The 27,727-nt window shown below is 38.4% G+C and overlaps 1 protein-coding gene across 1 annotated transcript in view; it reads right to left on the bottom strand.

Moving 5' to 3' along the window:
• The window catches only part of LOC123235927 (sodium/nucleoside cotransporter 2-like), a 45,702-nt gene continuing 17,975 nt past the window's right edge, over positions 1-27,727 (bottom strand). The window contains exons 6-18 of the mRNA XM_044662163.1: positions 25,858-25,999; positions 23,897-24,010; positions 22,895-22,972; positions 20,793-20,873; positions 20,210-20,290; positions 10,194-10,319; positions 9,388-9,518; positions 8,484-8,652; positions 7,971-8,168; positions 6,122-6,203; positions 4,550-4,648; positions 4,185-4,299; positions 1-91 (exon numbers count right to left, since the gene is read on the bottom strand). Coding sequence (XP_044518098.1) covers positions 1-91; positions 4,185-4,299; positions 4,550-4,648; positions 6,122-6,203; positions 7,971-8,168; positions 8,484-8,652; positions 9,388-9,518; positions 10,194-10,319; positions 20,210-20,290; positions 20,793-20,873; positions 22,895-22,972; positions 23,897-24,010; positions 25,858-25,999 — 1,507 coding nt within the window. The remainder of the gene's footprint in view (positions 92-4,184; positions 4,300-4,549; positions 4,649-6,121; positions 6,204-7,970; positions 8,169-8,483; positions 8,653-9,387; positions 9,519-10,193; positions 10,320-20,209; positions 20,291-20,792; positions 20,874-22,894; positions 22,973-23,896; positions 24,011-25,857; positions 26,000-27,727) is intronic.

Consider the following 27,727-nt stretch of genomic DNA (forward strand, 5'->3'; position numbering starts at 1 on the left):
TTAGAAACAGATGGAATGGTTGTAGAGTCCACAGCAGTTGGCAAGAGCATTAGTACTGAATTCTGGGCTTGTCATGTTGTTCAGTGTGAAGCTGAAATGGAAAACCAAAGATATTTGTCACTTGGTCAGACTTGAACTTCTATGGAGGAAAAATAAGACAAATAGCTAAAAAAAGAAGGGAACATGGCACAATGAAAGGCAATCAAGTCACTTACTGAAAGTTATCACTTCCTTCAAGGCCAACTGAATTATCAAGAAGAGCATTTTCTGAATTTGGAGTTAGAGGATCTGAGTCCAAATCTCATTTTTGACCTAGTCACTTGACGTTGGGCCTCAATTTCCTTATTTATAAAATGATTTGGGCCTCAGTTTCCTTATTTATAAAATGACAAAGTTGAATTAGATGTACTCTAGGGTCCTTTCCAGCTTTAGATTTATCACCTTTTCTTGTATTCTTCCTTTCCCTCCAGAGTTCCGTGTGATGAGAGAAAATATAGAGCCCTATTTGCTGAAAATCTGGGCCATTAACCACAGAAAAGTTTTATGGCTGTCACACAATATGTATTAATTTCCAGAGAATACGAATTTTTCTTTAAGAATCTATTTCCAGAACAACTGAATGGAATTGAACTTCAGAGCTATAACCTAAAGATCCAGAATCCTAAAAATTGGAGTCTTCCTCTCCTGAAAACATGTTTTAGGTGACCTAATGCATCTTTATAACTTCAGAATGCTGTGAGCTAAACATAGACATAAATAATTATAACCACAGGAACATTTTCTACAAAAGGCCCATGCCAGTGCTTCACAATAACACAGAGATAACCATGAATACATCAAGGTCAATGCTGGCAGAGCATAAACCTTGACAGGTCCTACTAAGCTACATTAGAATATGATCTGATGACTGTTTATACATTTCTTGGTCAAGGGCCAGCCCAGCCGGATTCAGAGAGGTTTATCACCAGAAGCTGGCCATCAGGCAGTAATTATTTTTGGCCACAACAATACATGCAACTGTCTCCGAAGGCATGGAGGTTTGGGGAGGTATTATGATTGGTCTAAGCGAAGGGAACAATCACACTGGTGAAATTACAAATACACTGAAGTAATTGACAATCATTTTAATAGTGAACTAAAATGGATTTCATATTAATGAATTAATAATTTAAGAGCAAATTTAAATTGGATGACATTTTAGCTCTCTTTTAAAATGTAATGCAAATATAATTTCCTCTATGAAGCCTTCCTAAATCCCCCTTGCTCTAACAGAGTGCTTTGTTTTACAACTCTGATGATTTCTCATATAATTTTATGCATTATAATATCTATTTATATTTTTCCCCCTGAAAGACACTAAACTCCATGAGGGCAGGAACTTACCTAAATTATCTAAGCTTTAAGGTTTACCAAGCACCTTACACATATTATTTAATTTGATATCACAGTTTTATGAGGTAGATGATCTCTTTTACAGATAAGGAAATTGAGCTGCAGAGTCTAAGCAACGTTCTTATTTGTTGTTGATGGTTTTTTCAGTCACATACAACTCTTTTTTAAAAAAAACTCTTACTTTCTGTCTTATTGTCATTACTAAGTATTGGTTCCAAAACAGAAGAGTGGTAAGCCTAGGGCCTAGGCAATTGGAGTTAAATGATTTATTACATACTTGGAAATGCTTCAGGACAGATTTGAACCTGTCTTTAGACCTAGCTGAATCTCCTAATGCCCTATGTATGACTCTTCATGACTCCTTTTGGGGTTTTCCTGGCAAAGATACTGGAATGGTTTGCCATTTTATTCTCCAGTTTATTTTATAGCTGAGGAGACTGAGGCAAGCAGGGTGGTGTGATTAGCCCAGGGTCATATAGCTAGTAAGTTTCTGAGACCAAATTTGAATTCATGAAGATGAGTCTTCCTGCTTCCACGCCCAACAATCTATCCAATGAACCACCCAACTGCCTACCACTTGCTCAGTGACCCATTAAGCTCTGAGGTATTGAGTCCAAATCCAATGCTTTATCCAATAAACCACCTAATTGCCTCAGGACCTGGAGTACTCAGTGTTTAATTACATTAAAATAAGCAAGAATTTGAGAGGCTATATAAATATTTGTTCTTGTTTTTACTTATGGTTGCTAGTTTTATGAGAAGTTAACAAGGGACAAAGAAAAGGGTTAGAATATACAAAAGCTGAATCATTATAATAGGATCATGGAGATTCAAAGCTCAAAGAGATCTTAGGGATCATTCAGTCCATTCTTCTCATTTTACAGATGATAAAAGTGAGGCAAATGGAAATTTAATTAACTTGCCTAAATTGACATTTACTAAGTAGTAAATGACAGATTCAGGATTTGAACCCAGAACCTGGGTACTGGGACAACAAGCAAAGAAGATATATGCAACTAAGCAAAGGCCAAATGTATCAGCCACCAAGGAAAACAAACACAAAAAGAACTTTGCCCTGCCTAAGTTTTGCAAACACTTTTTTAACTTCATAAAGATCCAAGGAAATGGAATCTTTATAGAAGGATTCCATTGAAAATGCAACCTCCTCCCTAATGCTTTCAAGGGCTTAGACCCCACTGAAAGGGAATATATTCAGGGATGGATGAAGATCTCTGAGTATTCCTGAGTATATTCCTGAGTGTGTTGCACATCTTTGACAGGGTTTATGAAGCTTCCTAGTTAAAAGTTCTTAGCTAGCTAATAAATCTTTGAAAACTAGAATTCTGGATCCATCCAGTAGTTGTCCTATTTTCTCTCACATAGCTAATAACTGCTTGATTTTGACAGTACTCATTAGAATCAACAATTCTCTTTGCCCTTTGGAGGGACAAAGGAAGGAGGATCAAGCTCAAGGTGTAGGTAGTGTAAATCAATGAGACCAGAACCTGTGCCTAGTTCTAGTTCTGAATCACTTTCAGGATGGGGGTTCTAGGTATAATGTCAATAGCAATTTGGGTGAGCAAAAAAGAACAGGAGAAAATGCTCCATTCACTTGGGTGATTTTCATCACTGAGGGTGCAGTTTAGCTCAAAACAAAGCCACCTACCCATTTTTACATTTTGATTGGTCCTCATGACACAGGGATTCTTAAACTTATTTGTGTCACAGCATTTGTGAAATGACAGCTTTGGAAAACTATCTCCTTTGTGGAATAATATTTTTACATGAAGAAAATGCAATACAAAGGAAACGACTATATTGAAATCATTACAAACTATTTTTAAACTAAAAGTTCACAGACCCCAGGTTAAAAAAATTCTTCTTTCACTGGACTGCCATAACAAACTGTTAATATGATGTAAGACTAGTGATTTGTCTAGCTTAGAAGTCTGCCTTTGGCAATAGTAGGAGGTGGGCTGGCGAAAGCCCATTAACTTCCATTAATATCTTGGTCTAGCTTTCACCCTTAAATTTCACCTGTTTACATCTTTTTCAGTCTTACCACCTCTTGAGTTTAATGAATTATATAAATTTATAATAATACTTTTATGTATCCTAAAACTACCTTCTTCAAGCTTCATGGATGTTCTCTTTTTTATGGGAGTAGAGATGGGTGAACTCGACTTTGCCTTTACTACTCATGACCAAAATCTTTTAATCACTTAGTGAAGGGGGCAGCTGAGTAGCTCAGTGGATTGAAAGCCAGGCTCAGAGACAGGAGGTCCTAGGTTCAAATTTGACCTCAGACACTTTCCAGCTGTGTGACCCTGGGCAAGTCACTTGACCCCCATTGCCTAGCCCTTACCACTCTTCTGCCTTGGAACCAATACACAGTATTGATTCTAAGAATGGAAGGTAAGGGTTTAAAGAAAATAACTTAGTTAAGCTCTACTATCTTTTTCTTTTTATGTACCTATCCATAATTATAACCATCCCCCTTGCTAGGTAAGAAGAGGTTCTAACCTTTCCTTTTCATGTGCTACTCAGATTATATACAGTGTTTCCATGATTAGTGCCTCCCCCTTGACCCTGACCAATTCCCCTGCTACAGAGAGACTCCTTTGGGGGAGGCTGAAGGAGCCAGGAATCCCAGTGTGTAATTAAAATCTGTTACCCTAAAAACTATGATTCAAACTTAGTCACGTGGTTCTATTTTGTCAGATAATAAACTTTATAAAAATAATACTTAAAAGTATTGTACATTAATTTAAATCCTACATCGGGGTCCTCACCTCTGGAAGAGTTCTCTGCAGCACACGTAGATCTCATAGGTAGTATTGCTAAAACTTGTCGTGTTCAGAAAAGAGGCACAGTTGGCCTCAGCCCCCCTAGGAACATAGAGGATTCCTGAATGAAGGAGATAAAAATATGAGACAATAAAGCAGTCACTGAATATGGTCCTGAGGTTTCTCAGCCCTTTGCAATGTGAACTCAGAACCCTTGGGACTTCCTTTATCCCAAAAGATTAGGTTGCCTTCTCTCTTTCGAGAGTGGATAGTTATTGGCTTGATCATTGGATGAAATCAGTCCATATTCTTGGATACATCCTGCCCCAAATCAAAAAATAACTCTGAACAAGGCTGATAGAGGTGCCTACCTGCCACGCAAGCATTGACCAGAGACACACAGGCCCCTGTCAACAGGGCGCTGGTTACCAGTTTAGCAAAGTCACTCTTCCGTTTGGGGGCCATTGAAGCTGCAAGGAAAAAGAAATGAAAGCAATTTAATTTTGGAGCTTAGGATTCCAGAAAATAAAGCATACAGTGAGCCCTGCCTGAGAATAATTCAGAAGAATAAAATATATGAGAAATCTATCTTTATCCTCCACTATCCTCATCATCCGGAGATCAGACACAAAAGTGGCCCACACTCATGAGTTGCTATGTCTTTGCTCTAGGTGATTACTGGTCTGAAGTCCTCTATTTTGGTAAGATGTGTCCAGTGCAAAAGTTTTAAGTAAAAACTGACTGACCTGATTCATTCCAGGCCTTGGGGCCTCACAAGACAAGTCTCAGCAATGGTACCTTAACTGTTCCAACATCCCAATGGACCATTTCAGGGTTGTTGGAGATTGGAGCAAATCCCCTGGACCTTTCTCAGTCAGAATTTCCAAGGCTTAGCCAGAGCCAGATTTAGCCTCTGGTCAAAGAGGAATAAGACCCCATTCATTCAGGCCTGGCCATAATGTATTTGTCTTCCTCTCAGATGGCTGTCTCACGTTTAGTCAATAACTGGCTTTCAAAATTAATGCAATGCAGAGGAATTACTGAGCAGGATTGGGGAGGGGAGAGGAGCATTGAAAAGAAATGATGTAATCTCTACTGAAAACAACTCAATAAGCGGCCAAATCAATAAAGCTAATGATTCTGTCCCTGAAAATAAAAGAGGTAAAAATGGATAGGCAGCTTTCTTCCATGTGCCTTTGACAGGGATTCTCTCCGAACTTCTGCTCAGAACAGGAGAACGGGGCTATAATCTAAACACAGAGAGCCCTTCAGCTGTCAGATCAAAAATAAAACATGCAAATTTGCACGCAATTAGCGTTTTTCCCATTAAGTGTCAAAGATATAAATGTCACTATAATACTTTTCATCATAGATCAGAATTCATTATCAGGCATCGGATCTATCTTAGACCTGATCTATTTAAAGGAAAATCCTTACTCAATCAGGAGGAAGGAGTAATTGGGAAGGAAAGAATCCTTCTTCATTTAAAAGCAGCTCATCCACATCATGATGGTGATTCTAGCCCAGAGGTGTCAGACCCAAATAGACACAGGGCTAATCCCTGCATAAGGGTCCCTGAGAGTAGCACACTGACTTCGTTTTTAAAATGTGACATTATTTCTATTTTGTTATATTTTTATTTACTTTGTTAAATATTTCCCAATTACATTTTAATCTGGTTTGGGCTGCATGGGATATGACTCCATGTTTGACATCCCAGAGGACACACAGAAATCTCTCCGGCCCTTTTTTTCTCCCCCTAATGAACTTCTGCTCTGGTATTTCCAACTGGTTGGATCTAGCCTAACTACAATTTCTACCCTGTCTAGGCGCACCTGACCTTGCAGCATCAGGGGCTGGGAATGACCAGCAGCCGGGCTTTCAGCGTCTGGCCGAGACTTTGGGCTAGCCTTTGAGAGGTGCTGGGATTTCCTGTAACTTACTCAAGCCGCCTAATGTGATCCCCATCGAACTGAGATTGGCAAATCCACACAGGGAAAAAGTTGTGATGATTTCTGCTCTCACCTGGGAGAAAAAAGAACTTTAAACATAAGTCTAAGAATGTGTATGTGTGCATATACATGTGTGGATACATGTATGTTGGCTGTAAGTGTATGTATGGGCTGCCTAGCTGTGTGTATATATATGTATGTGTGACTCATACACATATATTGTACATATGTGGCATATATAGGCTGCATGCATGTATGCATGCATATACATGTGTGTGGCCTATTAGATAGACTACTGGACTGAAAATCAGGAAATCTTGACTTTAAATTCCACCTCAGACACTTAACTAGTTGTGTGATCTTGGGCAAGTCACTTCACTGCTATTTGCTTCATTTTTCTAATTTATAAAATGGGGATACTCACAATATGTAATGCTGAGGGTTATTGTGAGGATCAAATGAGATAAATATTTGTAAAGAACAGTGCTCGACATATAATGGGTCCTATATAAATGTTAGCTATGCAACACATACACATATACACAGAAATATATGTGTGTGTATATCTCCCTAAATCTACATCTCTCTATACTTCTATATCTCTATCATTATGTTTTCTCTACCTCTATATCTGCCTTTCTGTCTCTTTGTCTCTCCATCTTTATACTTTCTTTATCTCTCTCTTTCCATCAATACTTTTTTATCTCTGTCTATCCTTCTATCTTTTTATCTCCCTCTCTATTTCTCTCTTTCCATATTTTCAATCTCTATCTCTGTCTTTATCTCTCTATCTTTACACATTCTATCTCTCTATCCCTTCTATCTCTATCTCTGACTTTCCATATTTTTGATATCTCTATCTCTGTCTTTATCTCTCTATCCTTATACTTCTATCTCTCTATCCTTCTATCTTTGTCTTTCTATATTTTCAATATCTCTATCTCTGTCTTTATCTCTCTGTCCTTATATTTCTCTCTATCCTTCTATCTCTCTCTCTATCTCTCCATATTTTCCATCTTTACCTCTGTCTTTATCTCTCTACCTTTGTACTTTCTATCTCTCTATCCCTTCTGTCTCTCTATCTCTATCTCTGTCTTTCCATATTTTTGATATCTCTGTCTTTATACTTTATCTCTCTATCCCTTCTATCTCTCTATCTCTGTCTCTATCTCTCCATATTTTTGATATCTCTATCATCTCTGTCTTTATCTTTCTATCTTAATACTTTCTATATCAATCTCTATATCTTCTCTCTATACTTCTCTATCTCTATATTTCTATCTCTCTGTTTCTATAGATCTCTATATAGTTCTGTTGTCTTGTTGACTACTATATGCCTCCATACTCTCATGGCTTCATAGATCTAAGCTGAAGGGAACTTCAGAGCCCAGTAAGTCCATACTCTTCATGTTATGGATGAGGACAATGAGGCCCAGAGAAATTAAATTACTTGCTTTCAGTCACTCTCAATACCCCATAGGATTAGAAGAAAAACTCTAAGTGAAAGAGGAGTGAGACTATCTGACCACCAGAAAATGATCCTTCCGAACAGAATCAAACTCCATCATGGCCCAGTGCTAGACTAGAGAGAAAAATGATAAAGGATGAAGGAGAAACAATACGAGCCTCAAGGAAGTTCAAGGACCTAAGACAGAAGGCTGCTAACTGGGCCTGCCTTGCCAGCTGAGCATAATCCTACTATATATTCCAAGGCTTATCCCAAGAACTCTCAAGAGGCCCCTGGAAGCTGCTCTAGCTTTTCTGGTAGTCTCCTTCTGCACGTTGGTAGACATTGGTGAGGTCTTACAGTGTTCCATATTTCCCTGGATGTTTCACTTACAGAAATCCACTGTTTCTCACCCCCGACCCACTCCTCAATTCCAGAGAGACGTTTGTTCTTGTATTGAGACAACTGTTCATAGGCCACAAACTCGTTCAGGAAGAACTTGATCCCCAGCATCTCGGCCACCATTGGACAGTCTTCCCAGTCCACACCCATCATGAAAGCAATGGGCCGTAGGATGTAGGAAGAGATGACCTGAGAGACAGACAGACAGACAGACATAAAGAGAAACAGAGAGAGAGAGAAAAAAAGAGAGAGACACACAGAAAGACACAGAGAGAGAGAGAGAGACAGAGGGGGAGAGAGAGAGAATGATAAGAATTTTGAGTCTATCCAGGATAAGGAAAAATAATGAACCTCCATCCCCTGTAGCCAAGGATTCAATCTCTCCCATTTTTCCAATTTTCTCTTTAGTTTATATAGGATTAAGGGAATAGGCACAGTTCTGGTACCTATCTAATCCACTTCCCAAGAAAATGGACTGTGATGAGTCAGTATGACATACATTACCTGGAAGGTGAGTCCTTCTATGTCCACCATCTCCCCCAGCCAGGAAAGGGCAGCATTGATAAAGGCCAACACAGCCAAGAAGGCAATGAGGTTGGCAGCAATGTTAGCGATGAGTCCTATAGAGTCCGCAGCACCACTGCTGGCTGCTTCTAGAATGTTCTTCTCAGTGCTGTGATTGTCATCAGAGATAAGAGGTTAAAAAATGTAGGGTCTGTAGTTATCTCAGTGTTGGCAACTGGGGAAGGGATCCCACTCAGGGGAGCTAGCTTTGAATCTTTCTTGTGGTTCCTACCCCCACTAAGGCTAAGAGTCTCCTCTGTTCTTACAATGGGAAAGAGGTAGAAAGTTAGCACCAGGGAAGATGGGGACTTTTAGAGCCCTCAATGAAATTGGTTCTGAATAAGTATCAGAAATAAATGTAATGAGGACAGCTGGGTGACTCATTGGATTGAGTCAGACCTAGAGAAGAGGTCCTGGGTTCAAATCTGACCTCAGACATTTCCTAGCTGTGTGACTTGGACAAGTCACAATCCCCATTACCTAACCCTTACTGCCTTAGAACTAATAAACGGTATTGATTCTAAGACAGAAGGTAAGAGTTTAAAAAAAAAAAAAAAGAAGAAAGAAGTGTTTCAGAACCAACCAACCAACCAATCAAACAACCAACTGACACACTTTGTGATCCTGAGTTACAGAGATATCAGGTCAGAGGATGAGCCAAAGTTAGGAAAGGAAACAACGTGACCATTTGGAAACATGGACGAGGAAGAAGAGGACAGACTCTTCTTCCCATGCATGCTTTCTCAGATAAATAGACATAAAATCTCATTATACCTCTCACTCCTGCCTATGTACTTGATCCTGACCCCACAATCTCACAAGTAATGTGTTTCACTGGACTCACCCACGGGACAATTTTACCCCTTCCTTATTCTTGAACTTGGATTCTTTCACTTCTGGGTAGACCAGCTTAGACAGGGCAAGAGCACAGGGAGCAGCCATCACAGAGGCAGAAACTAAGGATGCAGGATCAATCTGAAAGGTCAGACTTCAAGGTCAGTATCTATGCAGAACCTGAGACTACTAATTGGTGCCAAGGATTGCCCCTGAATGCCGAGTCTTCTTTTATCTATTTATAAGCTAAAAACAACCAAGAAACATGGCAAAAGGGGAACCTAGCATGATAATAATGATAGCAACAAAACAATAAAAATAATAACCCATTTATAAAGCTTTTCTAAGTTCTGCAAAGCACTTTTCTCATAACAACCCTATGAGGTAGGTATTGCAAAGATTATTATCCCCATTGGTCTTGAAATAAAAACAGTGGCATACTGAGAGAGCAATATTTGGGATGACAAGAAGAAGACAATCTCTTGTTCATGATTATATGTTCACTGGGTATTATCCTCAGGAGAGAACCATAGTTCTCCCAGCATAAGAAGACTCAGTTCTGAATTCCTTGTTCTATTAATACGTGTTCATCCCTGACTCCTTGCTAGATGATTATTCTCACACAAGAATGTCTTAGGACCTTGAAGCATCTTGGGTGAAACTCCCTACTTCCCAGACCTATATCATAAATGGCAAGAGCAGGAGGATCCTGATACTAGGGAAGAAAGACTTTCTCCAGGGAATGACTCCTGTCTCTGTGAAAAAAAAAGAGCATGATGCTCTAGGTTATGCAGGGACCAATAAATCTATGCGTACCCCAAAAGAGATGTAGGCTCCCAACACAGTGCCTGAAATGGTAGCAAAACCTCCGGTCATAACAGTGTGGACTTCTGAGGATGTCATGTCTGGAAGGTATGGCCGAATCAGCAGAGGTGCCTCCGTCTGGAAATAAAAAGTCTGTTGGGCTTGGAGATATGAGAGCCCCCAAACATCATCATCCTGTACCCAAGGCATAGCTCCAAAATCAGGAGTATATTTTCCCAAGGAGGAACCTTTTAAGATTTGCAAAGCACTTTTCTTCCAACAAGTTAAGTATTGCAAATATTGTTATCCTTATTGACTAGAAATAGAAACAATGGTATTTTAAGAGGGCAGTATTTGGGATGACAGGAAGAAGAGGACAATTTCTTGTTTATAGTTTTAGATTCATTGAGTTGTTATACACAGGAGAGAATCATAGTTCTCCCGCCACAGGAAAGTGATAGAATATGAAGACATATCCAGAACCAGGAATCGCTTTAACCTTCTCTGAGCAATCCTTTAGCACTCAGTGTCTATAGCACTCACTGAGGCATTTAAATCAGCATGATTCTATGAAAAAAGCAATGGATTTGGACTAAGAGTTTGAACCTTGTTTCAAATCCCACCTTTCCTATTTACTATCTGCGTGACTTGGGGCGAAGCATTTAGTTTCTTCAGACTTCAGTTTCTTTATCTATAAAATGAGGGGCTTGCACTAGATAACCTCTAAGCTCTTTTCTACTTCTAAATCTATGAGTGTATGAACCTATGATCTTATGCTGCCTTAGATTGTTAGAGGACACTCAGGGCCCTTCTCAGTGAAGCTGACTCTGAACCAGGATTAGAAATAAGTACTGTAATACCAGTCAATCAATATTTACTTCTATACCATTAAACTGTAAGCGCCTGGGGCAGCTGGGTAGCTCAGTGGATTGAGAGTCAGGCCTAGAGACGGGAGGTCCTAGGTTCAAATCTGGCCTCAGACACTTCCCAGCTGTGTGACCCTGGGCAAGTCACTTGACCCCCATTGCCCACCCTTACCACTCTTCCACCTAGGAGCCAAAACACAGAAGTTAAGGGTTTAAAAAAAAACTGTAAGCTCCTAGATGACAGAAATTATTTTTCATGTTTCTTTTGTTCCTTCTGAGCATTTATAGTTCATAGCAGGTATGTAATAGATGCTCTTTGGATGATGATTGAATAAATGAAATATAAAACCTTCAGGCAAAGTCTATTCCATTGTTAAGTCTGTGTCATTTGGTAAGATGCTACTTCTATTATCTAGTTATACAATTAGAAATATAAGTTGTGAAATTGATTATTGATTTATAGTTAAGTTTGTTAATCATAATAGTAACCATTATAATCAAGCTTTATCATTGTAACCAAACTTTAAGACTTTGAGACCTAGAGTATTATTGTACACATCTAATGCCAAAACCTCAATAAACAAGCAAAACAAGATGCCAGTTGAGATAAGAAAGATGGATGAAGGATGATTCCACTTGATCACAAGATGACTTCCTAGAGCTGGATTTTGCTGGCAGAGTGAATGACAGACTTTCTGGAGAATATTCTGGGGAGAAAAACTAATTCTATGCCCCATCCATAATACCATGAACTCTTGAAAGTCCTGATCTTGGAGGGCACTGTGGGGTTGGTTCTTATAAGAGGATGTTGACTTAATTTGAATTTTCCAGTCAACATGAAGGATGAAGACTCATGTTCAGGTGGTCAGATAGGATAATTAAAAACCAATCACAATCTTAGTTTAGGTGGTGTTTCTGAACCTTATGTATTGACTAAACTCTATTAAAAAACTATTCTAACTGCATTAGGGGTCTTTGGTTACTGAGGAATCATTGACCTCTATTACTGGTAACCACTAGCCTTGCCAATAAATAAACTTGAACCTTTTGTGCCTTAGTCTCTCATAATTGTGAAAGAGAATTCTTTACTTTATTGTCTCTTCTGAGTTAACACTAACTTAACTACCTCACTAGATTGTGAAGACAGGACTAACTCTCCTTTGTCTACCTTTTGAATGAATCAACACAAGCCTAAACTAGGTGGAAAAGCTTGCAAACCACTTAGTGAATTCATACCCTACTTAGTGCTAGGTGAGAAGCCAGAAAGATACTTGGAGAGCTCCACCCTTTTTTCTAACTCAAACAGTCAGAAAATTGTGAATTCTTTTAAGAGTTCACACCCTTAGAAACTGTGAACTCTTTCAATGAGTATTCACCCCTCCAGAAGGTTCAAGCTGGTTCCCACAAACACGGAGCCCTGAGCAGTGCTAGATAATTTGGAAACTGTGATTGGTCCCCGTGGAGAGGGGCAGGAACAGGGAGTCATCATAAAAGCAAGCCCTAAACTCAGTCTGGGAAGATAGTTTTGGAGAAGAATGCCTGAAGAGATTGTCTTCTTAACATAGGCTTCTTACTGGGAAGTGTCTTTGAGGGAGCTTGTTGGAGACTTCGGTTTGGATTATGGGCTTGGAGCTCGGCTTCATCTCTGACTCCTGGACTACTTCGTTGGGTGAATGAAAGACTGACTACTTCCTAGTTTTCTAAGAGACTAGCTTCCATCTTGGAGAAGGCCACATGGTTACTTACCACTAGCCTTCCTGGTTGAGAGCTTTAGGTTGCTATTACCCTCATATTTCTCTTCTTTATTATTTCCTCTCTATTTGTAAATATTTGTGAATAATTTTCTGACTCAAAATATAATAAATACTGGTGACCACATAGTTTCATAAAATTATTATCCAATCATTAAATTTAACCCTGACATAATCAAAAATTTATTGTGACAGTGTTGAACGGCCCTTTTGCTAGGCATTTTGGGAAGAAAGCACAGTTCCTATAATGAATGAAATGCATAGCAGATGATCAATAGATCTTTGCGAAAGGAAGGAAGGAAGAACTGAAGGAAAGAAGATTTTGTCACGAGTGATTGGGAAGTTTGAACAAACAAATTTAAGTCATACCAAAGGAATTAGGGAAAAAATAAAATTAGTAGAAGAAAAAATTATGAAAAGACATAAAGAACCAGATATAGCCAAGGAATGTCAGTTCAACAACATTTTAGAAGTATGCCTAGAGAATATGTACATAAAAACAAAGTTGATGAAAAATGCAAATTATTTTTACTAAAAGACATACTAGAGGGAACAGAAAATAGAAAAAACAAACTTTGAAAATTCCAAGCTAGAAAAATGATTTGGAAGCACTATTGTTGAAAATGATGGATCCAGAGAATGGATCAAGCAGAGAAAATTTAAGAATTACTGAATTTCCTAAAAAACACAAAGAAATGAATCTGATCATTATATTCCATGAACTTATACAAGAAAATATTCCTAATGGAGAAAGTAAGGTGAAGATAGAAAATAGGCAAAATTCAAGGGCACCTAAGTGGCTCAGTGGATGGAGAACCAGGTCTAGAGAAGGGGAGGTCTTGGGTTCAAATACAACTTCAGACACTTCCAACTGTGTGACTCTGGGCAAGTCACTTAACCCCCATTGCCTAGCCCTTACCACTCTTGTGCCTTGGGACCAATACACAATATTGATTTTAAGACAGAAGGTAAAGGTTTATAAATACATAAGATTCATAGAATATTAGTAAGTAAAAATTCAAAATTAAATTAACTCTGGCATATCATTGTCAAGCTAAACTACAATAATAAAGGGACAATCCTGCAAGTAATCAAGAAGAAAGTTATATATTTTTAAAATGCCATTTTAAATTTTACAAGATTTTTCTATAAAAATAAGAAATAATAAAAGAAACTAGCTTGTAATATATAGAAAGTAGGGAGCATTAGAATTCATGCTAAAATCAGTTTCTTAACAAAGAAAAGCATTCTTTTTTTTTAATCTTTATCATCTATCCTAGAATTAACTAAGATAACTAGAATTACCCTAGAAATAACTAAGTATTGGTTCCAAAACAGAGCAGCAGAAAGGGCTAGGCAATTGGAGTTAAATGATTTGCCCAGGATCACATGCTAAGCATTCTTTTAAAAAATCAAAAGATGTGCATAAAAAACCAAGGTTTATTTTGAGCAATTCATTGAATTCAATGAATTTCACAGTAAAAGGCAGAACCTCTGCAACAAACATCATTAAAGTAATTGCTTTTATTAATACACGTTTTGCTATTAAGAACAATTAGTTCATATCTTAGGATACCCAGCATAAAAGGATTACAAAAAACCGGGGAGGAGTTGACCATACAAACCCCACAGCAGGGTGTGGTGGAAATGGCCAGGAAGTATCTTAGAGGCCTGCTTCCCAGAAAGATAACCTATTTAAAAAAAGCTCACCTATTAAAGTCAGAAAACCCAGGGTCAAAATCCAAACTATGAGAGGAGATGAGAACAGCCAGACTGTGAGGATATATTCGTATAATAGATCATCAATAAGAAAAGACACTAAGATAATATTATTTTATAATAACAATGTAAAAATCTTATAATATTGTAATAAGATGCAGAAAATGGCCTTGATCTTAAAAATAGCATCCATTCATATTAACAATTCTTTAAAATGTAAGAATAAATCATTCTGGAGGGCAATTTGGAATTATGTGCAAAGGGACTTTAAAAAACTACTTGCCCTGTGATCCAGCCATACCACTGCTGGATTTGTATCCCAAAGAGATAATAGGGAAAAATACTTGCACAAAAATATTCATAGCCACACTTTGTGGTGGCAAAAAAATTGGAAAACAAGGGTGTGTCCATTGATTGGGGAACAGCTGAACAAATTGTGGTATCTGATGGTGATGGAATACTATTGTGCTAAAGGAATAATGAACTGGAGGAATTCCATGTGAACTGGAATGACCTCCAGGAACTGATGCAGAGTGAAAGGAGCAGAACCAAGAGAATAGATACACTGTGGCACAATCAAATGTAATAGACTTTTCTACTAGCAGCAATGCAATGATACAGGACAATTCAGAAGAACTTATGAGAAAGAAAGAACACTATCCACACCCAGAGAAAGAACTGTGGGAACAGAAAGGCAGAAGAAAACATATCATTGATCACGTGGTTTGATGGGGATACAATTGAGGTTTTGATGTTAATAGATCACTCTATTGCAAATATGAATAACATGGAAATAGGTTTTGAACAATGACACATGTATAACTCAGTGGAATTGCTTGTCAGCTTTGGGAGAGGGGAGAGACGGGGGGGGGGCGTGTGTGTGTAATCATGAATCGTGTAACCATGGAAAAATATTCTAAATAAATTAAAAAAAAAAGAAAAATGTAAGAATAGAATTATTTTTCTCTAACATGAATAAATAACAAAAAATAAAATAACAAAATAATTAAAAATTTTTTTAAATAAAAAATTTTTATTTGAAACCAAGAATTACTTAATAGGTAATTTTCATTAAGAACAGAATATTTACTCTTAGCATTTCTACTTACAATAGCTTGGAAGGATACACTGATTTCTTTTCTTTTTTTTTTTTTAAACCCTTACTGTCTGTCTTAATATCAAGTCTAAGGGCAAGGCAATCAGAGTTAAGTGATTTGCCCAGGGTCACCTATTTAGGAAGTGTCTTGAGGTCAGATTTGAACTCAGGTCCTCCAGATTCCAGGCCTCACTCTCTATCCACTGTGCTACCTAGCTGTCCCCAGGCTGATTTTGTTAGTTTCTCGAGATCTATTTATCATCTCCAGATAATCTGATAAAGACAGCTTAGTTGATAAGGAAATAACAGGACACGGGAGAAGATCTTGACTGTTAACTTATAGCTGCTTCTCCAAAGTGCCATTGAGTCACAAGTTTATTATATAAGAAATTCAAACTCCCTTTCACCCAAAAGCACAAGGATAGTTTCCCACAACTACACAGAGCTGTATTTTTTAACATAGACAATACAACAGGGTTAGAAGCTTCAAGATGAAGATAAGAACCAGCCCGGATTTTCAGCTATATTTGTTATCACCAAGCCAAGTCTGAGAATACTTTTCTCAGGGGCAAATGCCCCAGCTAACTAAGGTTTTGGCCTTGGCTGTACCAGGCAGCTGCATTCCTGGCCAAAGAGGAAAAGTGTTAACCTCTTAAATGCAGGTTTTCTAGGAACTTAAAGCTTTTCAATAAGGCCACAATACTTTTCAATGAGAAATCACAAGGATCACAAAAGGGGTCAAAAGAGGAATCTCAGATTTTTATCTATTCTCTTATTGGCTTCCCACAAGAGTTAAACAAAAGAGAAGAGTATCTTGGTAGATATAATAATTATAGGTAAAATTCATATGCAGCTTTAAGGTTGCAAAACATTTTACACATATCTCATTTGTTCCTTATGATAACTCTGGGAGGTAGGTGCTTATTATCCCCTTAACACAGATGAATAAACTAAGGCAGAGAGAAGTTAAGCAATATACCCAGAGTTAAGTAACTTGCCTAGGGTCATACAGCTAGAAAGTGTCTGAGGTTCAGAAGTCTTCTTAACTTTGGGTTCAGTACTCTATCTACTGTGCCACCTAGCCCATCAGTGAGTAAGAATGAATTAATCAGAGTTAGTGAAGAGTGATCTACTTTCCTATAGATTCTATGCTAGGACCAGGACAGATTTTCTATTAGAAAAACAAGGAGGACAACTCAGTCCAAAATCAAGATAAAAAATTAGTTCATCACCATGGGTGGGGGGAGTGTGGGGGGTGAAGGGGAAAGTAGGAGCATGAATCATGTAACCATGTTAAAAATGATTATTAATAAATGTTTAAAAAAATTAGTTCATCAGATGAGTTCTACAACTTCTTTCAAAAAGAGAACTAGGTGCCCTCCTGGCCCAGGGTAAAATGAGACAGAGGAGAAACTGCCTACAAAACCAGTCAGGAACATAGGAATATCCAGAGTGAAGGGAATCTCGAAGACTGGACTCCCAAACTCACTTCTCCATCTCCTCTTTGAGCCTGTACCTGCCTATCTGATGAGGCTTAACCATTATCAATTCTTATACCTGTGCCATAGATAAAGTTGAAATGAGTGTGTAGCTATCATTAACTTTTTACTAAGGACCTTCATGGGAAGTGGTAGCAGAAGGCTCAGGAAAGAGCCCTGAGCCCCATAACTCTCAGTTATAACTCAATAATGTTATTAGTTATAATTTATAATATTATAATAAATCATTTTAATAAATCGTTATAACTCAATCCTCAATATTCACGCATTTAACTTTTGTGACTTTAAGTATTTGGGTGATTTTATTAGTAACCTCATTTTCATTTTTTCATTGGCAACATTCCTGGCCAAGCACAATAGGGAAAAAAATTGAGAAAAGTGATGCTCAAGTTGGTGGAATAGCTAGTATCCTATTGGGCCCTTCACTGGTCTCATTCATGCTACTGTTGGAAAGAGTTCCCTGTGCATTTGTTGCATATTTTATTGTTTGCTTTTAAAACTCAAGTTTTGTGTTGCAATTATGTACCCAAAGAGGAATAGGAGTCCTCTGGGATCTAAGCCCAAGAGGGCAAAGTCAGTGGTGTGGCTTAGGGAGAAAATAAAGGTGTTAGATTCATGCTGGTATGTCTACAGCTGCTGTCAGCTGAGAGTTTGGTGTTGATGAATCAAAGATTCATTACATCTGTAAAAAGGAGGGAAGTATTTGTAAGGGTGTTTGTGAATCTGCTTTTCCAGAAAGGGCTAGCTAAAGTCATCTCTCAAGTATGGGATGAGGGAACTGAAAAAATGGAAAAATGACTTAGTTTGTGGAAGAATGAAAAAGTGTGACCCAACAATTTATAAAGCACGTGACAAAAGGCTGAGAAAATGTGAAGCCTTTTATTGCTAGACAAAGATGGCTTTCTTGTTTTAAGTTACAGTATGGTTGAAAAAAAATGTGAAACTTCCTAGTAAAGCTGGTTCTGCTGATACTTTGGCTACAGTTGAGTTTCAGAATGTTGAACCTGCTGATTGAGAAAAAGGGGTTACCAGAACCAATTTAATGCCAGTGATATGACTCTGTTTAGGTAAAAAAGGGAATATACAAAACAAAAGCCATCACCAAAGACCCTGGATTCAAGTTTTTTTTTTTTTTTAATTCTTACCTTCTGTCTTAGAATCAGTACTGTGCATTGTCAAACAGCTAGGAAGTGTCTGCGGCCAAATTTGAATCCAGAATGTCTCATTTTTAGCCCTGGCTCTCAATCCTCTGAGCTACCCAAAGGTTCAAGGTTTTTAAAGATCACTAGACCCTGCTATGTGCCAATGCCAGGGGAAACTTCAAGTATAAGCCACTGATGATCTACTGAGTCCCAAATCTCAGGGTTTTGAAAATATAAAAAAAACCAAGGTCTGAATGCAATGATGCTGGCTGAAATAGAAAAGCTCAGATGAATGCAGAGAGCAGAGTTCAACAAATGCTTCGTTCAGGAGGTAGAATGATATCTACAGGGAAAGAACTTTGTGTTCATGTTCTTTTAATACTTGACAACACACAAGTTCATATTTGTGAGTAGCTGGAAAATGCACACAAAAATGTAAAAGTTGTTTTTATGCCACCCAATACCACGTCTTTGATCCAGTCTCTGGATCAGGGAATCATAAAAACCTTCAGGTCTCATATCAGGGAAATTTATTGCCATGCCTATGACTACTTGGAGGTGAATTCTGAAACCACCATAATAGATTTCTGAAAATCTGTCACCATGCTTCAAGTCATTAACTACATTAATGTAGCCGGAGGAAATGTTGGGGGGCGAGGGAGGAGTATGGCCTGCTTGCCAGGATTTTGAAGACTTTCAAGGTATTGATGAAGTAGTGAGACAGAATGGTGAAGTAATCATTCATCTAGCACATTTTTTGAAGTGAAGGGTTCAAGGTCATGAGAGAAGAAGATGTCTCTAGAGAATAACCCCAGAAGCTGATGAATGAGGAGTTAGTTGTGATGGCTCAGGAAGATCTTTGGGACTGCAAAGACGATGATGACAAACAAGCTCTCAAGACTGGGAAGTTCACAGTTTCCAAACTTGAAAGGTAGCTTGATCCACCAGCTGGCTAGAAATATCAAGGCTGCTGATCCCATCATCAATTGCAACCTCACAGTTAAATGTTATGTGATGGATTATTTCAAGCTAGTATATCCTTCCTGATCTGCAATCCAATTCACCAGCCATGAAGGACAGAGTATAGGAGGTGATGTCAAGACCTCGCCCGTGTCAGCATCTTCTGACAGCAGCAACTAAAGTTCTAGGAGCCTCCCCCTTGGTTTTCCAAGGGCAACCAAGGCAGAAAGAGAGGTTTACAGCAATATAGTATACAGTGCAATGCCCTCACACTGGCATCTAACAATGTAGAAGGTAAGATTCAGGTTAAAAAGTATTTCAGCTCTAAGAATTTTATTTGCTGTTTAGTATTTTAGGGTACTGTGGATTTCCTGTGTCATGAAAAGTGAATATAGTCTGAAATCGATGTTAGGTTTGGTTTTTTTAAGGTCATAGAATCTAGGGGATTACTCTCAAGTAAAAATGTTTTGCAAGTTACCAATTATTTTTTGTACAGCATTTTATGGGTTATTTCATGGGTACTGTGTTGAGAAAAGTACACATTTTCAGAATTAATGTTTTATTATACAAAATTGTATGCAGAAAATTTTATTTTCAGCAATCTCTAGCAAAAGAGTATAGTTTTTGGAAGTTGCAGGAACCTAACTCCCTATTTTCCATAGGTTCGATATTTCAACATTCACATTCTTGACTTTCACACCACTTTCTCAGAATGATACTTTGGTGAAAGTTGAGGATTGAATGTATTAATAGCAGGCCAATATGGGGACCAGTCTTTTCTCTCCTCCCCTTCTTCATCCTTCTGTGCCTGTGGCTGAAATTATAGAAATGAAACCTGAACCAGGAAGTGCTTTGAGATCCCAAGTGTAAAAAGGAGCTCTATCAGTGGCCAAAGTAGAATTTATCCATACTACCTAAGGAAATGATGAGTGTGGCTGAAGAACATCAAAACAAACTATGACTGCAAATAAACAATGAGTTTACATATTGCTTACCATACCCACAAAGATGTTTCCTGCTACACTCAAGGTCTCTGTGGCTGTGGTGCCCAGGGTAATTTGTAAAAGCCAAGCAACCTAAAGAGAAAAAGAGAAACACAGAACATAGTCATACCCCCTCATTTCACAGATGACAAAATAGAGACCCAAAAGGGTTAGAGGTTGCTGTGAGAGTCAAAGAAGATAACCAGTGTAAACCACTTTTAAAACTTTAAAATGCCATATTAAATGTGAATTATTAGTGAGGGTGTGTGTTGGGGAGAGGTGGCGGAGGATTTGTTCAATCAGATGAATCAGCCACCTTCTTCTTTGAGAGTATCTGTTGCTTTCAACAACAGAAAAAGTCAATTGGATAAAATGATTTATTTATTAAAAAAAAAAGATCAGGCTGAAATGTGCACAACTTGGTGTCAAAGCTATTTGGAGGACTGTAACAACTGAATTAATCTAGTTCAGCTGTATCCTCTGCTCCAGATATGGGAATATCCTAAAGCATTTTAGCCTAAAGACACCATCTGCTTGGATTCCAAAGATCACAAAGAATGAGTTATTTTATGACCTGAATGGGAGCACAACCCACCTTCACAATCAGCCACTGCATGAGTCCCAAGTAGTAGAGTATGGACATCACACAACTGAAGAAGATGATTATTGGTAAGGCCTAGAAGGAGAAAGGCAAGAAGCATCTAAGAGAGGAGATGTGGCATTTAGATCTTCTTCCTACACCCTTACACGGATAACTTCCCTTCACTTACTTTACAGCCTAGTCTGGCCAGACTGGCAAATTGTCATTTCTCATACATGACATTCTATCTTATCAACCCTGTGAGGGCCTTCACACAGGCTGAACCCCATTCCTGGAATGCACTCAGTTCTCTCTTTTTTTGCCTAATTTCCCTCAAAACTGAGGTCAAGGGTCACTTTTGAAATGAAACCTTTGCTGATTCCACCCAGTTACAAGAGCCTCCCTACTCCCACCACCATTAACTTTCAAATTTGATTATTTATTTTTATATACGTAGAGATGTTATTTTGATATTTATTTTTATATGCTTAAAGATGCTATTTTGTTACTTATTTTTATATACTTACAGATGACATTTTGTTATTTTTAATATACTTAAAGATGTTATTTTGCTATTTATTTTTATATACTTATAGATGTTATTTTATTACTTATTTTATATACTTAGATGTTATTTTTTATATACTTACAGATGTTATTTTGTTACTTATTTTATATACTTATAGAGGCTATTTTGTTGTTTTTATATACTTAAAGATGTTGTTTTGTTATTTATTTTTATATACTTACAGGTGATATTTTGTTATTTATTTTTATATACTTATAGATGTACATTTTGTTTCCTCTGATAGAATGCAAGCTTCTGAGGGCAGGGACTATTTCATTTTGGTCTTTATATTCTAAGCACCTAGTATAATGCCTGGAATATAGGTACTGTATTTGACCAATAAATATTTGTGGATCAATTGATTACATAATGTCTATAGGTCATGTCACTTTAGCAGACCAAAACTCCCAGGAAATACTAGGTCTAATTTTTTTAAACACTTACCTTCCATCTTAGAATCAATACTGTGTATTGAGTCCAAAGCAGAAGAGCAGTAAGAGCTAGGCAATGGGGGTTAAGTGACTTGTCCAGGGACAAACAGCTAGGAAGTGTCTGAGGTCAGATTTGAACCTAGGACCTTCTGTCTCTAGGCCTGGCTTTCAATCCACTGAGCTACCCAGCTGCCCCAAAATGCTAGGTCTAGTATAGTGTCCAGCACAGTGCAAACTCTCAATAACTAATAAATATAAGCTACTTTAGGAGGAAACTGAAGCCATGGTAGTCTTTTGTTCCACAGAACCAAACTCATTTGAATCTTACTTCCCACAAAAAGTGAATCTAGTTTCTGAAGGTATCCATCAAAGGAAACCAGAGAAGGCCATTTCCTTTTTCTCTTTCCCCTCTCTCCTTCCCCACCCCTCAACCCCAGCACCTTCCCTCAGCCCAAAACCCACATGGGAAGGCCAGATGGCACAAAGACCTGCCAGCCTTTACCCACTCCTCCCCCTCTCCCTCCTTTGCTGCTTTGCTAAATACAAGATTTGATTGAAATGCAAGTCAACAACATTCCTTCCAGTGATGTGGAAAATTTCCAGGCCTTGCCATCTGCCCTGCCCTTGCCTCCCAAAGTCCTCTGGGTCTTACCATATGCTCTGCTTCACACCCTGCTTTGCTCCTTGGCACTGTCATCTGATTTAAAGATACCTGGGCTTTGCTATCCACCCTGCTGTGAACTCATTAGGACTTGTGAGCTCTGCAACTCAACTGTGTTTGCTGTGTTATCTCCCTCCATAGAGAATGGACTCTCTGGAGAGCAGAGACTGTCTCACTTTTCCTGTTTGTAACCTCAGCACTTTGCACAGTGCTTGGCACAGAGTAACCCATGAAGGTTTGAAATCCATGCTGTTTCTTTATGCCTATTGAAATCCAATTAAGATAATACTGCCAAAATGGCCTAATCCTTTTCAAGCTTGTTATCAGAGGATATAGGAGTCTTCATGACAGTGAGGGCTTTTATGCAGCCAAAACTAAAGCTCTGTCCTGAAAAGCCATTACTGCACCCACCACACACATACTCTGGTTCAGCCACTACCACAGAGAGAAGTATCACCTGAAAAGCAAAGACATCCTTGATGAGAGTATTCCCAAAGACAAAACTGGAGCCAGCTTCTGTGTAACCAAGGAAAATCTGAAGGAAAAGAAAAACAAGGCAAAGATGAGGCAGATCCAAGGGTCAGAGGATTAATGACACTCATCTCTCAACTCTGCTTGTGTTCATGGGCCTTGCAATTAGGAGGTTCTCTCGTGGTGACCCGAAACAAGACCCAGTCAAGGCCTGTGAAGTGGCTAATGCATCTTTTCATGGGATATGCACACACCACACAATCACATTGCTATTGAATTTCTTTGTGATGGGGTGACATCTAAGGCTTATAATATTGAAAAATTAACATTATGCCAAATGTAATATGCCAAATGTAATATTTAGAAATTGGTTTGAAAATATAATATTAGTTTAAAAAAAGATTATTGTTGGTCACCATTTATAAAATAATTAACCCTTAAGTCAGGAGGAAGATAGATGCTATGGGTCATCCATCTATCTATGATGTATTGGGGGCGGGGGTTGGTTTCCTTTCAAGTCTCTGCACTCAGGAAGACTTGCAGAGCCTTTGGTGAAGTACCAAGCTCTGAACTCCTTTGTAGAACAATCCATATTAATACAGTGAAATATATGTCCCTGACTTCTACCTCATCCTACCATTTTTAGATTTGAGCTAACAAACTCTGTCCTTGGCACAGGGAAGTGGCGAAATAATCCTCCTGCTTAACTTGGCTTTCCCACTCTGGGTTTAGTTTGATGTGGTTTTTGTTGCTTTGGAGGGGGTATGTTGGGATATCTAGATAAAAAATGTTGACTTTTACTTCACCATCTTAACTCTGCCCCTCTCTATACAATCTCCTTAATGTCTCCTTATATATCTGAATCCCCTCCCCTGAGATCTATCCCTAGTAGTCATAGGATGGGTTCTGAATTTCCCTTTCTTTCTCCCAACTCCTCTCTTCCCAGGATCCTGTGGCAAAATAGAACCTAGAACCCAATTTCCCATACCTGAATCTGTTTACCCAGCCATTGAAATGCAGCAAATCCAGGATCGGTTCGAATGACCAAGAGACCAAGGATAAATTCCAGCATAAGACCCCAAAACACAGCCCTCCAGGACACCTAGGTTTAAAAAGAAGGAGCGAGATAGCACTGTGGATACAATGGGACTTGGAGTCAGGAAGACCTAAGTGTGACTCCTTCCTCAGACACTTATTAGCTATGTGATCCTGGGCAATACCTCTCTGTTTCAGTTTCCCCATCTGTAAAATGAAAGTATTAATTGCACTTACCTCACAGAGTGGTTGTAAGGATCAAATGAGTGTGATTTCTCTACTCTAAGCAATACAATCACCCTAGACAATTCCAGAGAAATCATGAAGAAAAATGCTATCCACATCCAATGAACTCTGATTACAGGTTGAAACATACTTTTTTCCCCCACTTATTTTAATTGTTTCCCCTTTTTTCAACATGACTAATATGGAAATTGTTTAATATGACTTCATATATATAAATTATATTATATTTTTTACCTTGGAAACGAGTGGGAAAGGGGCTCAAGAGGGAGGGAGGAAGATAACTGAGAGCTCAAACTGTTTTTTAAATGAATATTAAAATAAAGTACATAAAAGTAAAGTTTTAAAAAACACATAAAGTTCTTTTCAAACCTTAAAGCACTATTATCATAGCACATAAATGCTAGCCATTCTTTTCCACATATTATCTAGGTTTCTATCCAAGAATCATAGAATTTGAGAATTGGAGGGCACCTCAGGAGGCCTCTAGTCCAATTCATACACAAAAGGAATCTCCACTATAACATACCCAACAAGTGGTCACCCAGTCTCTACCCCAAGACCTCCAAGGAAGGGGAACCTACCACCCCTTAAAGTAGCTCATCACACCTATGTATCATTTCAAATGTCACAGAGAACACATTGTTAGAGCCAATCTATGATTTTAGGTACAGACCCAGGAGAGCTCTAGCAGGTCCATGCCACACAGAAAACATAGGGGGAACTAACCTGAATAATTTTGAAAATTGTGGTTAATGTTTAAATGATGCCCATTCAGGGGGCAGCTGGGTAGCTCAGTGGATTGAGAGCCAGGCCTAGAGATGGGAGGTTCTACGTTCAAATCTGACCTCAGCCACTTCCCAGCTGTGTGACCCTGGGCAAGTCACTTGACCCCCATTGCCTATCCTTACCACTCTTCTGTCTTGGGGCCAATACACAGCATTGACTCCAAGACAGAAGGTAAGGGTTTTAAAAACAAACAAATAAATAAATAAATGATGCCCATTCAGATCCTCTGGGACCCTGGGAACTATTCTCTGCTCTTGGATTGGGGTCATACCAGAACCAGAAGCTCTAAAAAACTATAAGGCAACTTTAACAAAAAAAGTTTTGCTTTTTGTATAATAAAATTATATAATAAATTTGTACTTGTATAATAAAATTGTATGCTGAATTTATAATAATTATCTTAAAATAATATATAATAAAATTATACTTCTGTTCACAAGTATACTCAAATTTACTTTCAGATAACCAGAATAAAAATCTGCTGGCCTTCAGGAATCTAGCCAGAAAGATTCTGCTCGTGCCACATTTTTTGAAAACAACATTTCTGGACCACGCATATTACTTTCTGATTTATTTTCTAAATTCCCAAGTCACTCTCCAAAACTTTAACTTTGCTTGTTTCACCCTAATTAAAGAGAAACCAGACTGAGTTTCATAAGGATCCTTGGTACATCTTATCTCCTTTATGACTTTATGTTCCCTTTAATTCTCTTCCATTTCCTCAACTCCCCATCTGACATGAATTTATTTCTCGACTCAACATTAGTTCCGTGGCAGAGTTCATGTCATTTTCCATGATGCCCACCTGAAGGACCCTTCGGGGATTAAGTAGGAAGCTATTGGGGAGGCTTTTTTACCCTTAGCTATGAACCCAAGACTTACAGCGTGATGGTGTTTGGAGCAGGCAAAGAGGATGATAACAAACATACAGATTCCAGCAAAAGAAATGAGCTGCTTTGGCCTTTGGGCAGTGTCTAGGATTAGCCACAGGATGAGGCCAACTGAGGCAACTGCCATTAGACCCCTAAAAAGAGAAGGAAGGAGAAGATGTCAGTCACTGGAATAGTTCAGAAGTAAAAGGCATTCCAGGCAGGTGAATGAAGTCTTAAACAGGGAATTATTTATTATGTGAATCCCCTGCACTGAGTGAATTAACCCTCTTTCAGAATCTTTGTTAGCCTAACACAGTTTAGAGATATATAGATTCTTCCTTATGAGGCAACTAGGTAGCAAAGTGGATAGAGTACCCAGCCTGAAGTCAAGAAAACCCCTCTTCCTAAGTTCAAGTCTGTCCTCAGACACTTACTACCTGTGTGATCTTATGCAAGTGACTCAATGCTGTTTGCCTCAGTTTCCTCATCTGTCAAGTGAGCTGGAGAAGGAAATGGCAAACCACTCCAGTATCTTTGCCAAGAAAATCTCAAATGGAGTCATGAGGTGTTAAACATGACTATAAAAGACTGAACAACATAAGGAAAAAAAAAACAACTCTTCCTCACAATTGCTAGTAATAATTTTTTGAAGGGACCTATGATTGGTGTAGGGAAGTCCAAGTGTGGAAACTCCCTCTACCAATGCAACCCAGCAATTTGTCTGTAACTTAGAGAGCTGCCTTGGACATTGAGGATGATTTGACCATGGTCATACAAGCCAGTAAGTGGCACAGGCAAGACTCTCAAGTCCAAGATAGGCCTTCTTCTATACTTATTAATCATAGGAGATAACATATGTAAATGTACTCTGCAATCATTATAGCCATAAACATAAGTGAAAGCTATATTTTTATTATTGGGTAGATAAGTGGCAAAGAGGAGAGAATGCTGGGCCTGGAGTCAGGAAGTCTCATCATCATGAGTTCAGATTTGACCTCAGATACTTACTAATTGTGAGACCACGGGCAAATCATTTAACTCAGTTTACCTCAGTTTCCTCATGTGTCAAATAAACTAGAAAAGAAAATGGTCAACCACTCCAGTATCCTTGCCAGAAAATCCCAAATGGGATCATAAGTGGGATATGACTAAAACAAACACAACTGAACAACAAATATTATTATTTTTAAAAATAATAATAATAGCTGACACACATAATTCTTTAAGGTTTCAAATTCCTTGATACCCATTATATTATTTAACCTAAAGAAAAAAATACTCTCTTTGCCTATGTATGCTATAGTGCCACATGCCTCAATGACTCAGTGTGGAGTTGAAAGGACCATTGATTGAGAGGTGGAAGGGACCTTGGATGTCATCTAATCTAACTTGCTCATTTTACAGAGAAGAAAACTGAGATCAAGGGAAATTTAAGTGACTTGCCCAAACAGATTATTAATTGAAGAGTCAGTATTCAAACCATTACTCTGATTTCAAATCATCATCACCCTTTCCACTGTACTATATTGTGTCCCAAAGATGGACTAAAATAGACTCAAACTAATATAAATTCCCACTGCCCACTTATACCCGGGCCTTCCATCGAATAATGCTAAGAGAACAGGGAATGTCCCCAAATAGGAGGAGTCTCAGAATTTGTCCTTACCCTGTGTGGCTAGGCAAAGACCATGGACATGTTGTTGGAAATGATGTCCCATTTCTCATTGGCTAAGCAATAAGTTTGCTTCTAAAAATTCTAGAACTGTAAAAGGCATATCTGCCAGCACTACTAATAGTCCCAAGAAGTCTGGAGATATGATGTAGGAATATGGGGCTGTAAGGGTGGCTAGGGAAGGTATATGATTTCTAGAAAAGAATGA

This window comes from Gracilinanus agilis, chromosome 2, assembly GCF_016433145.1.
Source record: "Gracilinanus agilis isolate LMUSP501 chromosome 2, AgileGrace, whole genome shotgun sequence".
Lineage (NCBI taxonomy): Eukaryota > Metazoa > Chordata > Mammalia > Didelphimorphia > Didelphidae > Gracilinanus > Gracilinanus agilis.